We start from the raw sequence: 14,772 nt of genomic DNA on the forward strand, positions 1-14,772 counted from the left end.
TGCCGCGAGCCGAAATGTGTCGGGATAAGGATGGGAGCATCTTGACGGACGAACGTGTGGTGATCGAAAGGTGGAAGCAGCACTACGAGGAACATCTGAATGGCGCTGAGAGTACAGGCAGTGAAAGTCAAGGCAGCGGAGGAGATGACTACGTCAGTTCAGCGGACGATGGAAGCCAACCAGTCCCCACCTTGAGGGAAGTTGAGGATGCCATTCAACAGCTAAAGACCAATAAAGCAGCTGGTAAGGATAGTATCGGAGCTGAGCTCATCAAGATGGCCACGGAAAAGCTGGTCACTTGCCTGCACAAACTGATAGTAAGAATCTGGGAAACCGAACAGCTACCGGAGGAGTGGAAGGAAGGGGTTATATGCCCTATCTAAAAAAAGGCGACAAACTGGAGTGTGAGAACTTTCGAGCGATCACCATCCTTAATACCGCCTACAAAGTGATATCCCAGATCATCTTCCGTCTTCTGTCACCATTAGTGAACGAGTTCGTGGGAAGTTATCAAGCCGGCTTCGTTGACGGCCGCTCGACAACGGACCAGATCTTTACTGTACGGCAAATCCTTCAAAAATGCCGTGAATACCAGGTCCCAATGCACCATCTGTTCGTTGATTTCAAGGCGGCATACGACAGTATAGATCGCTTAGAGCTATGGAAAATTATGGACGAGAACAGCTTCCCTGGGAAGCTTACCAGACTGATCAAAGCAACGGTGGATGGTGTGCAAAACTGTGTGAAGATTTCGGGCGAACACTCCAGTTCGTTCGAATCGCGCCGGGGACTAAGACAAGGTGATGGACTTTCGTGCCTGTTGTTCAACATTGTGCTAGAAGGTGTCATGCGGAGAGCCGGGTGTAACAGCCGGGGTACGATTTTCAACAGATCCAGTCAATTTTTTTGCTTCGCGGATGACATGGACATTGCCGGCCGAACATTTGCAAAGGTGGTAGAACTGTACACCCGCCTGAAACGTGAAGCAACAAAAGTTGGACTGGTGGTGAATGCATCAAAGACAAAGTACATGCTTGTGGGCGGAACCGAGCGCGACAGGGCCCGCCTGGGAAGCAGTGTTACGATAGACGGGGATACCTTCGAGGTGGTCGAGGAATTCGTCTACCTCGGATCCTTGCTAACGGCTGACAACAACGTTAGTCGTGAAATACGAAGGCGCATCATCTGTGGAAGTCGGGCCTACTACGGACTCCAGAAGAAACTGCGGTCGAAAGAGATTCGCCACCGCACCAAATGTGTCATGTACAAGACGCTAATAAGACCGGTTGTCCTCTACGGACATGAAACATGGACAATGCTCGAGGAGGACTTGCAAGCACTCGGAGTATTCGAGAGACGGGTGCTTAGGACCATCTTTGGCGGTGTGCAAGAAGACGGTGTGTGGCGGCGAAGAATGAACCATGAGCTCGCCCAACTCTACGGCGAACCCAGTATCCAGAAGGTAGCTAAAGCCGGAAGGGTACGATGGGCAGGACATGTTGCAAGAATGCCGGACAGCAACCCTGCAAAGATGGTGTTCGCTTCCGATCTGGCAGGTACGAGACGGCGTGGAGCGCAGCGAGCGAGATGGGCAGACCAGGTGCAAAACGACTTGGCGAGCGTGGGGCGTATCCGAGGGTGGAGAGATGCGGCCTCGAACCGTGTATTGTGGCGTCAAATTGTTGATTCAGTGTTATCTGTTTAGATGTAAACTAAATAAATGAATGAAAATAGTGAACCATCCTGAAAGATAATCCAAGTGCAAGTGGTCACCTGCAGGCAACTATTCAGCGTACTGCGTACTTCGGTTCTTTAGAATTTTTCTCTTGAAAATTACGCTTGTGGCTTTGTTGTGTAGTCACCTTAACAACCTCGTGTATCTTAAGTCTCAGTGAGTACATATATTTTGTTTTTAATACAGCAATAATAGCTTATGTTTGTATATAAAGCAGTGTTTTAACTTGCCCCGGCATAAGGGGCAAGTTGCAACGATGCATATTTAAAAAAATGTGTTTGCAAAATATTTTTAAATAATTTTGATATGATTTTTTATTTTTTAGGGGTAATCTTTGGTCCAAACTAGTGAACACTCCAAACAGATTCAAAATTTATAAGAGAGTGATTTTTTCACAGTACTTCAAAGTTCAACTTTGAAAAAAACATTTCTAAAACCATTGCTAAATATATGAATGTGTGCCACTGCATGTTTGAACTACATAAATTCCAACCTCTACATATCGATATTGAAAAGACCATCGAGATAGGATGAAGTATTAACATAGGCACTGAATCGAGAAAAGCTCGTTACTATAAACGATAATAAAACAAACGTGATTTCTAGTTTTTGATGCGTTTATTATTACATAATTGTGGTGGTAACCTAAAAATTGGAATATTTCGGCATAGGGAGAGATAATCCTGGATTAGATACGACAAGAATGCATCGACATTTAAAGATATTGAGATATGAAGGTTATCGAGATGTAGAAATCAAATTCATTTTCATTTATTCAGACTAAGGCCGAAGTGGCCTGTGCGGTATATAAGAGTCTTCTCCATTCGGCTCGGTCCATGGCTACACGTCGCCAACCACGCAGTCTACGAAGGGTCCGCAAGTCATCTTCCACCTGATCGATCCACCTTGCCCGCTGCGCACCTCGCCTTCTTGTGCCCGTCGGATCGTTGTCGAGAACCATTTTCACCGGGTTACTGTCCGACATTCTGGCTACGTGCCCGGCCCACCGCAGTCGTCCGATTTTCGCGGTGTAAACGATGGATGGTTCTCCCAACAGCTGATGCAACTCGTGGTTCATTCGCCTCCTCCACGTACCGTCCGTCATCTGCACCCCACCATAGATGGTACGCAGCACTTTCCTTTCGAAAACTCCAAGTGCGCGTGGGTCCTCCACGAGCATCGTCCAGGTCTCGTGTCCGTAGAGGACTACCGGTCTAATGAGCGTTTTGTAGATTGTCAGTTTGGTACGGCGGCGAACTCTATTCGATCGGAGCGTCTTGCGGAGTCCAAAGTAGAAATCAAAACAATATTTGAATTGGGTTTTCCAATTAAAAAAAAATATGTTAATTTTATTTATTCATTCGAAAGAACACCTTTTTCTGAACTACAACATATTTTTTCACACTCATAGACACTAAATTTAATGTTGAAAATCGATTTGAAAAATATCTGAAAATTTTACTGTTTGGCAGATAGCTCACAGGTTGACACCTCGTCCAATAGTAAAATAAAGTTAGGGGTGTTCAATATACGAAATCATAAATTTTTTTGAAATTGATTTAAATACTTCCCGATCAGCAAAATTTATGAAATATTGGATTTAGGCTCAGTTTTTATAATAGATTTAAGATATGTAATAATCTCATTACTCCTTAAAAACCCAATTGAAGGGACCGACTGACTCAAGCTTCTATGTGTTTAACATTATACCAAAACGGTTAGTACTGTTATACTTACCTTTGTCACTAACAATTCTAAAACCTCCCGTGGAACATTTGAGAGATCGTAGAGTTCTCTGCATCTTTCTTAACTAGTTGTCCAACTAACCCCCAGTATTCTTCCTCAGCTTTCGCAAGGACGTGGCCAGTGCAGATTTTGACTGTTGAAAATCACCATCTAGGAAATAGACCGTTTAAAAACAAGAAGACAAGGACAGAGAGGAAAAGCCGTAATTGGAGTTGTTTTTTTTTCTTTCTCGATAGCACAAAATTGTTTATGTTGGTTGTTTTTAAAAATTTTATTCAATAAATATAAAATCAATAAAATTTTCAAATCATGAGATTAAACCGATGACAGAAAACAGCAAAAATGTGATCTACTTTACTCTTTGTCCAACCTAATAAACTGGCAGTCGTATTTATGATGTACTTCTCTGAGTCTGAATCTTACAAACCTATCACACTGCTTTAATACTAATCCTATAAGAGAAAATTTGTGCCATTTCTTGCTTCACGTGTAAGTGCGCGCGATGAACATGAGCTGTGATTCAAGAAAATGAATAAATTTTGGTACCTATTTCCCAACTCCCTCATCTGCCGGCCGCCCCTTAGATGCGCAGCCCCGGGTTGGTGTACTTGACGTACTTCAGCAGGGCATCGTTCTCCTCGCACACCCACGGTTTCACGTGGTGGCAGGCCACGTCGTGCCAGTGCACGCCATCGTTGTAGAAGTTGTTCAGGATGGCCAGGCAGTTCTCGGGGGCACCACCCTGCAGCAGCTCGCGGTTGTCCGGTTGCGGTTTGCCGATTCCACCCTGCTCGGACCAGTCGTTCTGGTTGCGCACGTTGGCCGGGGCCAGCTTCTGCAGCTCGGCGGTCCAGAACCATCCGTTGACGGACACCGGCTGCAGATCCGGTCGGTCGCAACCCTTGAAGTCGCACTGGCGGCCGCTGGTCCAGATGTATTTTTGCTGCAATTAGCGAACAGACAAATAGGGGGAAAAGACGACAGTTAATTAGTGGTACATGATTTGATTTTATCTACATGGAAATGCAAACATAATTGGCAGCTAATGAGATGTTTATGATGAGAAATCGGTTTATTGTGAGAGCGCCGACCTTCATCGGCATTGGTTCAAACGGAGCAGGCTGTTTTTCGCACAAAAGACCAACAATTTCGCACGAGAAGAGAATTGCGTTCTGCACGACAAATCGTATTGAAATGGGTCGAAATGCTCAACAATGTAGGATAGATGGTTTGTTCAAGTTAACGTTAAACAACAGAACTGTTGTTTTTCCAATTTTTTTACAACTGCACCATTTTTGATAAATCAAGGGCCCCATGTTCAAGCAATAGATTACTTTTCAACACTCGATTGCGCTCAATGATATGTAAACCAAAATTTACCCAAAGTTGGGGATCAATAGACCGTGGTGAAAAAATTATACAATAGGAACGCTGATTCACAGCCTAATCACGGCGAAAATTCGGAATAATTTTCCGCGTGAAAATTGGAACATTATTTTCTTGAGTGAGTTCCAGCGTTGAACTGGTGATGCATTGCTAAACACATTTCCAAAGTACTCGGTCAACAGTTCGGAAGCTTTCTTCTAGTTTCGCTGAAGCCAACCCAGACGGGGGTTTCCATTTCGAACTTTCCGCTTTATAACCAGGACAGGAATGATCTTGTTAGACGAGATCTCTGTTCAGCGGGAAGAACTTTTTTTTCCTTGTCGGATATGTTTATCGCTTCGACCATTGTTTCAAACTACTGTGATTATTTCTTATTTCTATTTTTCTTAATTTGTACTGTTTTTGTTTTATCGTTGCATCGCAGTTTACCATCTACTAAGCATTGTGAGCTTGGGTCTTGATCCATGGCTATTGTACTTGCCAGTACTGAGATTTTCCTTTTTATTGGGAAAAGTCACGCGATATTTTAGCTTTCTCCCGCTCTAAAAAAAACATAAACTTTAAAACGAATTTGCCAAATTTTGACAGAATTTGTTATTGGAGTTATTTTGTAGATGTAGATGCCAAACAATACTAAATATTCATCGTACTCCGTTGGCATTGTGCAAAACAAAACGTGTGAAATAGGCTATGTGCCTGGTATTGAGAATTTGGTCTCATCAGTACCCGCAGAGCTGCGGAAGACGACGGAGATTCTTTGTAGCTAAGTAGGAAAATCACCTGCCTAGTATACTAAGGGTCTTGGGTTCAAACTCAAACAAAGGAAGTGATGTTACCCTCCAATACATTTTGTGAATTAAATCTTTCAAATGCTTTGAGTATTCCTTTTCGCTATGTGGGTTTTCTTTTTACGTGCGCTTAATGGGGCAGTGCTATAATCAGTATATTAAAGAACACTTTTTGCATGGAGCTTCACAAAATTCTTTGTTTTTTTAAGTATAAATGATTTCATTTCGATGCCTACACATATTAAACGTGCAACGACATTATCACAATTCAAGAGTCTTTGTGTTTCACAAGTAAAAGCTGTCTTTTAAGCAGCTAGTTAGTTGACTTTTTAATTGTATCTTGACGAAGTTTGACCTACGGATATTTTGTTTAGACAATTGTGTTTTTTTTTTTCAATTATTGAGGCACTAATAAACTACTTTGTTCGCCTCGATGATGATGATGGATTTTATATTTATTGACGTAATTGTAATTTGACTTTTTTCTTGTGTAGTCTACAAAAGTTAGAGTCTCGCGGAGATTTTGCTCTATGGAAAAGGTGGAGACGAAAAATAGAGATGAGCGATTATTAGTCGTGTGACCGAACGATGGTACGGTCGTGATTCTCGATCACTCGTTGAGATTCCTGCGAAATTGTAAAAAAAAGTGTGTTTTTTTTTTATAATTCGTTGGAATGGACTGCCACCGAGACCGCGTTGTCAAGGCGACAGTGAGAACGCATATTAGGCCGTCCAAGTCTTGGGACGCCATCGTTTTTCGACAGCCGCCGCCAATCAAGCCACTCGACGCCGTCCCTCGATAGACGAGTCGGCTGCTAACGATCCACCATCCAAGCCATTTCTTGCTGTCACCATCCTTGGGCCAACTACCGGCCGCTATTCAGCCGCTTTCAAGGCCGTGGCGGACCGCCACGCCACCGCCGCGTTGCGCTACGGCAGTCTTTCCACGCCTAAACCGTGGGACTTTCATCGACATCAAGCCAGTTCCGGACCGTTCACTGCTTGCTTCCCTGAAGCCACTTCATGCCGCCAGAAACTTTTGACTGGCCAACGCTAAACCCTAGCTAAGCTCCGCTTATAATGAAGCCATCCGCCGCCAACACCATCATCGTGCCGCCCTTGACAGGCCAGCAGTCGGCCGTCATCAAGCTAACGCCATCTTCGTTTGAAGCCATTCGCCGCCAGTGGCGTTCCTCGACAGTCGCCATTCATCCATCGCAAAGCCCACTTCACTACGTATCACCGTCGCCGCGTCTATACGTTCCCCGCCGTTATCGGCTTTCGAGAAGGCACCACCCGACCCTCACTCATCTGGTAGCCCGCCGTTGCCATCTCTCCGCTGGTATCTCGTCAAAGCAGTGTTGCGAAGCTCACTGTCACCCGTAGCCACCGTATAAAAAGCTTTAAAGGAAAATCAACTTAATTTTTATTAGGACCACCCCATCGAAAACTCTCTCTTCCAAACAACGCCCTGGGACCCGGGAAAAAGAGGTATTGTGTGCCCACCCCGGAAGCTGCCGTTGGCTCTAGACACGCAGTTTGGGGCTTAGGCACGTCCCCTTTTGGGACGTAGCAGGACTCCCGGGGTCAAATATAGTTTCAAGACCAAGAGAGCGATCCATAGGTTTTCGAGCTTAAGTGTTTGTTGATGAAGCCCCCTGGGACATCATTACGCCAGTATATACAAAATACAATTTTCTCAGAATATTTAGTGATTCAAAGGCTACTGAGCTTATGTGTTAGTTGCAAAAACCCCAGGAGACATCATTACAACAGTATATGGAAATTACAACATTCCAAAAATATCTACGATACTCCAAAACATTCTTGAGTTCAGATATTGAAGGTCTACAAGGCCAACAGAGTGATGCTTGTGTGGTAGTTGGAGAAACCCCAGGAAACGTCATTACCCCAGAATATACAAATCATAACATTCCCAGAATATCTACGGTACCATACATGAGTTCAGATAATAAACCAGGCTAAGACCGGAGTGGCCTGTGCTATACATAAAAGTCTTCTCCATTCAGCTCGGTCCATGGCAGTTATTAACCGCGAAGTTTCTAAGCCAAGTTACTATTTTTACATTCGTATATCATTCGGCTAACACGATGATGCTTTTATGCCCAGGGAAGTCGAGACAATTTTCAAACCGAAAATTGCCTAAGACCGGCACCGGGAATCTAACCCAGCCACCCTCAGCATAGCCGCGCATCTTACCGCTAGGCTAATCAGGGCCCCGTAACGCCCGTGGAGCTATTTTAAATATAGTGGAGACATCAAAGATCTTCATGTTGATCAATTAGAATATTAAGATCTGAGCACAAGGACAGTTTGGATTGTCGTAGATGTTCAACAAATTCTGTATTATCACTTGTCATTAGACGAGTTTATACAATCCCATTGAATTCCACCACTTAATTGTATCTTGACAGATACGTATTTCGACCTCAACAGTAAGGCCGTCTTCAGTGTCTCGTACTTGACTCGACTCGAGTACGAGACACTGAAGACGGCCTAGTAAAACCCCAGGAAGACCATATATCCGTACGGAACGTCTTCGAAGAAAAACGTATAATTGCTAAAAAAGTGAAGAGGTATTCTTAAAAAGCGGTTTGGTTCCTTGATCTGCTTGACAGATGGCAACAGCCAAGAAATAGCAGTGATTGACCGGATAACATTTACTATTTCTTCTCCTTCGCGGCTTCCAAGTTCCAGTACCACTGAGTGCCTATTGGTCGTGTTGAGGTGAACGAAATTCAGGATCAGAATCGAAGGTTCTATCGGAAATGAATTGCTGTTTGGGCAAACTAGCTGGATGTTGGTTAGAACCGTTACGCATTGACATGGCTATGAGCACCAATAAAGCGTTCGAGAATGAAGATTCTGAAATGCCATCCGAGGTCATAAAACCGTAGTTCGAGTACACAGTAAGTGATTGATTATGTGTTCACAAAACATGATTAAAATAGTAGACTCATAAATGCTAAGTGTTATTAATAAATCTATATATAAAAATGAGAAACTGATCGTCCCCACATTTTATTTAAATAATCACAAATTCCGTGCCGAAGATTGGTGTTTGTACCCATATTTTTCATAATATTTTATAGCTTAACTTGATTCTTCTGGGTGTTTCTACAGTATTTAATTCCTCGGGGATCTTCAGCAATTCCCCCAAATTTTTTTCCGGCAAACTCATTTAGCAATTCAGGGTGTCGACTACCTGGAACCTATTTTTATTTTTACTACGTCAGTACACTTGAGAGCCAATTACGATTCCTCGATGTCCATGATAATACCCGCAAATCGTTTGATTGATTAACTCAGAGTTATAATTAACATCATGGAACTCCTGTGTACCTTTGCGGAGATCAAGAATAACTTTCAGATTCTGCTTCTAGAAGTTATTTAGCTCGTTACTTAGTTTCCATTACATATATTAAGAACTTGCAGAGATACTTCCAGGAATAATTCAAGGCTTTAAGGAATTCTCATTGATTTTCAGAATATCTTAACAACATCATGAACTCTTAATTACTCACTAGCAGTGTTCGGAAAATCTGACAATCTCAACAAAAAACATGGACAATTCAAATCGAACACGCCAGGATAATCCCCTAATTATTTTTTACATAATTTGATTCATTCGTTTGAACCATCGCAAGATTTATTGTGTTATTCGCATGGAGAAATGAACATTTTAAACGAGTTTTCTCGTTCTTGAAGGAATTTCCAGAGGAACTCCTGAAGGAATTGCCGGAGAAATTTTTAGAGGAATTCGTGGAGGAGCTATTGGATAAATTTTTGAAGGAATTTTCGGAAGATTTTCTGGAAGAACTCTTGAAGGAAATATCGGAAATATCCGGAGGAATTTCTGGATGAATTCCTGAAGGAATTTTTGAATGGATTCCTGGAGGAATTTCTGGAGGAATCTCCAAAGAGATTTATGCAGTAATTCTCGAAGGGACTTCTGGAGGAATTGCTGAAAGGATTTCTGTAGAGATTCATGGAGAGATTCCTGGAGTAATTTCCGGCAAGATTCGTAGAGAAATTTATTAGGAAATTTCTGAAGGAGTTCCCGAAGAAATTCCCGACGAGATTTCTTGAGAAATTTCCTTAGGGGTACCTGTAGGAATTCCCAGAGGGTTTCCTGGAGGAACTTCCGGGAGGGTTTCCTGGAGAAACTCCTGTAAGGGTTTCCTGGAGGAACTCCCGGAAGGGTTTCCTGGAGGAACTCCCTGAAGGGTTTCCTAGAGGAACTCCCGGAAGGGTTTCCTGGAGGAACTCCCGGAAGGTTTTCCTGGAGGAACTCCCGGAAGGGTTTCCTGGAGGAACTCCCGGAAGGGTTTCCTGGAGGAACTCCCGGAAGGGTTTCCTGGAGGAACTCCCGGAAGGGTTTCCTGGAGGAACTCCCGGAAGGGTTTCCTGGAGGAACTCCCGGAAGGGTTTCCTGGAGGAACTCCCGGAAGGGTTTCCTGGAGGAACTCCCGGAAGGGTTTCCTGGAGGAACTCCCGGAAGGGTTTCCTTGAGGAACTCCTGGAAGGGTTTTCTGGAGGAACTCCCGGAAGGGTTTTCTGCAGGAACTCCCGGAAGGGTTTCCTGCAGGAACTCCCGGAAGGGTTTCCTGGAGGAACTCCCGGAAGGGTTTCCTGGAGGAACTCCCGGAGCAATTCCTGGAGGAACTCCCGGAGCAATTCCTGGAGGAACTCCCGGAGCAATTACTGGAGATACTCCCGGAGAAATTACTGGAGAAACTCCCGGAGGAATTCCTGGAGAAACTCCCGGAGGGATTCCTGGAGGAACTCCCGGAGGGTTTCCTGGTGGAACTCCCGGAAGGGTTTCCTTGAGGAACTCCTGGAAGGGTTTTCTGGAGGAACTCCCGGAAGGGTTTTCTGCAGGAACTCCCGGAAGGGTTTCCTGGAGGAACTCCCGGAAGGGTTTCCTGGAGGAACTCCCGGAGCAATTCCTGAAGGAACTCCCGGAGCAATGGAAGACGAGTCAAATTATGACACCCAAAAATGATATTGGAAACCTTGGGGCCAGTTCCGAGGCCCTTGGGAAAAATATCACAAACTATGGCAATATGGATATCAAACTTCAGCATTTTGCAAGACGAGTGGAATTATGACATTCAGACATGATATTGGCCACCCTGGAGCCAGTTCCGAGGCCCTTGGGGAAGCCTTTGGGGGCACCAAAATCGGCCAATTTCAAAATATCACAAGCTTTGCCAATATGGGTATCAAACTCAAATGGGTATCAAACTTCCAAAACGAAGACAAGTGGAATTATGACATCCAGATATGATATTGGGCATCCTGGCGCCTGTTCCGAGACCCTTGGGGATGCCACCGAAAGCACCAAAATCAGCCATGTGCAAAATATTTACTCCTATCGAGACTCTTATCAACAAAGTGAAGTGAAAAATAATATCAACTTTGCTGATTGATTCCAAAATGAAAACAAAAACAAACTGTCAAACTTATGCGAGAAGCTTTCGTTGCTCACGCATACAATCAAAAAGTATGCTGCCCACCGGGACCCGGTCCCGGCCCGGCACGGCGCAATGAGAATAGCGCTTTATGAAGTTCTGCACCATGTTATGTCGAAAATATGGTAGCTGGTTGAACGGCCTCATTTGCCCTCTTGTTAAGAAAGGGCTGGAGTGCGCCAATTACCGAGGAATAACCCTCTTTAGTTCGTACAAAATTATGTCCCGTATTCTGTTAAACAGATTGAGACCGCTTGAAGAGTCCTTCGTCGGCGAATACCAAGCAGGTTTTCGTGAGGGCCGATCAACGACGGATCAGATGTTTACTCTGAGACAAATCCTTGATAAATTCCGGGAGTACAACTTGCAGACACATCATCTGTTTATTGATTTCAAGGCGGCGTACGATTCAGTGAAACGGAATGAATTATGGCAAATTATGCCTGAACATGGTTTTCCGGCGAAACTGATACGGCTGATTCGTATAACGTTGGACGGATCGAAATCAAGTGTAAGGGTTGCAGATGAAATAATGACGTCATTTGTTACCTTAGATGAATTAAATCAGGGTGGTGCACTCTCGAATCCACTGTTCAATATGGCGCTCGAGGGAGCGATTAGAAGAGCTGGTGTGCAAAGAAGGGGTACCATTATCACAAGATCGCATATGCAATTTGCGGACGATATCGATATTATCGGGATTGATCGCCGTGCCGTGGAAGAGGCTTTTGTGCTTTTTGAGAGGACCTGAGGGCGCTCAATGTTCAGGGCGACTGGAAGCGATTGGCCCAGGATCGAGTCCAGTGGAGAAGGATACTCCATTCGGCGTAGGTTCATCTAAGAGCTGTAGCCCATCAAGTATCAAGTAAGTATCCTCTGTTATGGCGTTGAGCGAAGTCCGATGGGATTTGTGATCAGTTAAATCTGTTACACGAAAACTTTGACCAAAAATTTTCATTGGCGCTTAATGCGATTTAGCAGAACCCCGGCCATTTCATGTAGAAATTTGATACAATTTTTCATTGGAAGCTTAAGCTAATTTTCTCGGAAAAAAAGTTAATCAAATCTCGAAAACGACTCATATTCCGGACACTTGATTTTAAATGGCCATTCTAGCTTTTTTCGCTCAATTCTTTCCATAGGATATTGAATCAGTTTGTAATCTTGATCATCCGTACCTAAACCGGTGGAAAATTAGGTTAAAAGGTGCAAAAACGCCAGTGTTCGTAATATGAGTCATGTTCGGAATTTGAGTCAAAACGGTATTACAGTCCACACCAGCGCAGCGAATCACAACTGCAATCGGATTCCATTAAATTTCTTCAGCTGCGGAAGTGATAAAAGTGTCAATGAATCAATTTGCCCCGGCATTATTATTCTTCGTGTTCCGAGCGGTAATAAAAATGATTCAAGAAAAGTGTTCCTGGTCTATTTGGCGTTGATGTCCCCCATCGTATGCAAACATTTGCGTAACGTAGTACCTACTCGTGCTAGCTCGAATGCTAAACTAATCTGTCGGTTTCTTGTACAACTTGCTTGCACCTGATGTTACGTAATTATAAAAACAAAGTTTCCACCGTTAATAAACAATAACTTAACAGGTCGATCAACAAACGAAGAATCTGCCATCCAACAACAGAAGCAATACCAACAAGTAGTACGTAGTACGGTGGTTAAATATGTAAACAATGTCCAACTTGGCACAAAGCGACCGGACTAATGTGCGTGGAGAAAACTCATTACATTGATCATAAACTGCTCAAGCACTTCAGGCCACCATGATGAGTACTCCTACTCAATGTTTACTTTCGTTGGCAAGGGCCAACCACGTCGACCTGGCTCTACCTCAACCTGGACTGTGATGTGCATCTTCGAGACACATTTTAAGCAACCTGCCAAGTTACATAAAAGTGATAATTATTATCGCTCCCACCAAAGTGGGTCGTACATCGGTTTGAATGTGGCACGAGCGAGCGGTGTGGTGCGAGGCGAAGATCCTCCAGACGTCGACAACGGACGCCCCGACCTGTCATGCCTATACGATGACGGGCACTTTCGGTATGTAGGCGCAGACGTTCAGGAGAACGAGCCCAATGCAGAAACGATGAATAAACCAATGAGAAAAGAAATAACTTTCGATGGCCTCGCTTGCTTGGATTTCTTCTGATTCAGGTGATTCATGAATTCCAGACCAACGTACCGACGCGGTGCCGTCATATCAATGCGGTTGGTATGTGAATGAAGATTTATTTTGATTTATCACCATTTGTTAGACGACCACTTGATGTGACTTGATGGGACTTGAAGCGGAGAGAAGATACACAGACAATGTGGTGGTGTTTGCTTCCTTATTTTAAATATGATGGGCCATATTGTAGAGGCATTCAATGCTTCGTAGCTTATATTTCTTTGATTACATTTTCTTAGATGTTGTTTTCAATTGAGTTCTTGTATCCAGGTGAAAAATTCCAGAATACATGGAGAGCTTTGTGTCTAGACTGTCTAGACTAGAAGATAAATGATTGAAAGAGGAAGGCTCCACAATGCATCAGATTAAGAACGCCCCTAAACACATATCATGATCGAGTTATTCTTTATATAAAACCCGAAAGATCTTCTCGCAGGGAAGCAGCAAGTAAGAAAAAAGTACTGAACCTTTTTAGATTTATTTTCAACCAATATCAAGTGCCCATACCCAAATCACGATATTGGCGACATTCCAAAAATATAGACGAATCCAAGTAAAAATAGGAAGAAGACACTCGACGGTGTTAACTTTGACAGAAACTACAGCAAAGCATAGGAAGATCATTTTAAAATGCTTATAATAAATTCTAGACAAAATGTAATTAAAATCTGTTTGAAGTATGATACGGAAAAAGTTCCGAACTGTATGATAGATACATTTTTAGAAAATATTCAAAAAATTGAGATAAACTTCCTAATATGTAATTCAAAACTTTTTCCGTATCGTACTTCAATCAGATTTTAATTACAATTTGTCTAGAATTTATTATAAGCATTCTAAAATGATCTTCCTATGCTTTGCTGTAGTTTCTGTCAAAGTTAACACCGTCGAGTGTCTTCTTCTTATTTTTACTTGGATTCGTCTATTACATTCGTTGTTCCCGTGTCAAAACTTCTAAATACTTGGAACTAGCTGACATCCACTAACCACGCGCAAATTTACAGCATCGTTCAAACCGGCGAAATTAATATTCATCGTGAAGATCTGGGACACACAACTCGTTGTCACGCCCTCCTTCTCTCAGACGGATGCGCGACGACACGGATGTTGTAAGCACAAAGGAAGAAATTTTGCGTCGCACAACCGATCCGCGCAGCGCAACCCATTTCACAACCTTCGCGGTCGACCATGGGCTGTTTCTCGCCTATAATTTTACTCGCATCCCCCCATCATCATCAGCCTCATCATAATAATAATCTTTTTCTCCATCGATACGTGCAAATATGTGCGCGTGCGTGGTCTGTTGTAAAGCGACCGATTGATGCGATAAACAGTTTAGCGACAGCAGATAGGCCCCTTTACTCATGTGCATATGCGAAGACCGACCCGACATTGACGATCAGATGCTGCCCGCGACGGTTGCGCAACGTTAGT

The 14,772-nt window shown here is 43.5% G+C and overlaps 1 protein-coding gene across 1 annotated transcript in view; it reads right to left on the bottom strand.

Moving 5' to 3' along the window:
- Nucleotides 1-3,724: 3,724 nt before the first annotated feature.
- The window catches only part of LOC134210350 (uncharacterized), a 32,720-nt gene continuing 21,672 nt past the window's right edge, over nucleotides 3,725-14,772 (bottom strand). The window contains exon 4 of the mRNA XM_062686402.1: nucleotides 3,725-4,424. Within this exon, the coding sequence (XP_062542386.1) occupies nucleotides 4,062-4,424 (363 nt within the window). The 3' untranslated portion in view covers nucleotides 3,725-4,061. The remainder of the gene's footprint in view (nucleotides 4,425-14,772) is intronic.

The sequence above is a fragment of the Armigeres subalbatus genome, chromosome 2 (genome assembly GCF_024139115.2).
Source record: "Armigeres subalbatus isolate Guangzhou_Male chromosome 2, GZ_Asu_2, whole genome shotgun sequence".
Classification (NCBI taxonomy): domain Eukaryota; kingdom Metazoa; phylum Arthropoda; class Insecta; order Diptera; family Culicidae; genus Armigeres; species Armigeres subalbatus.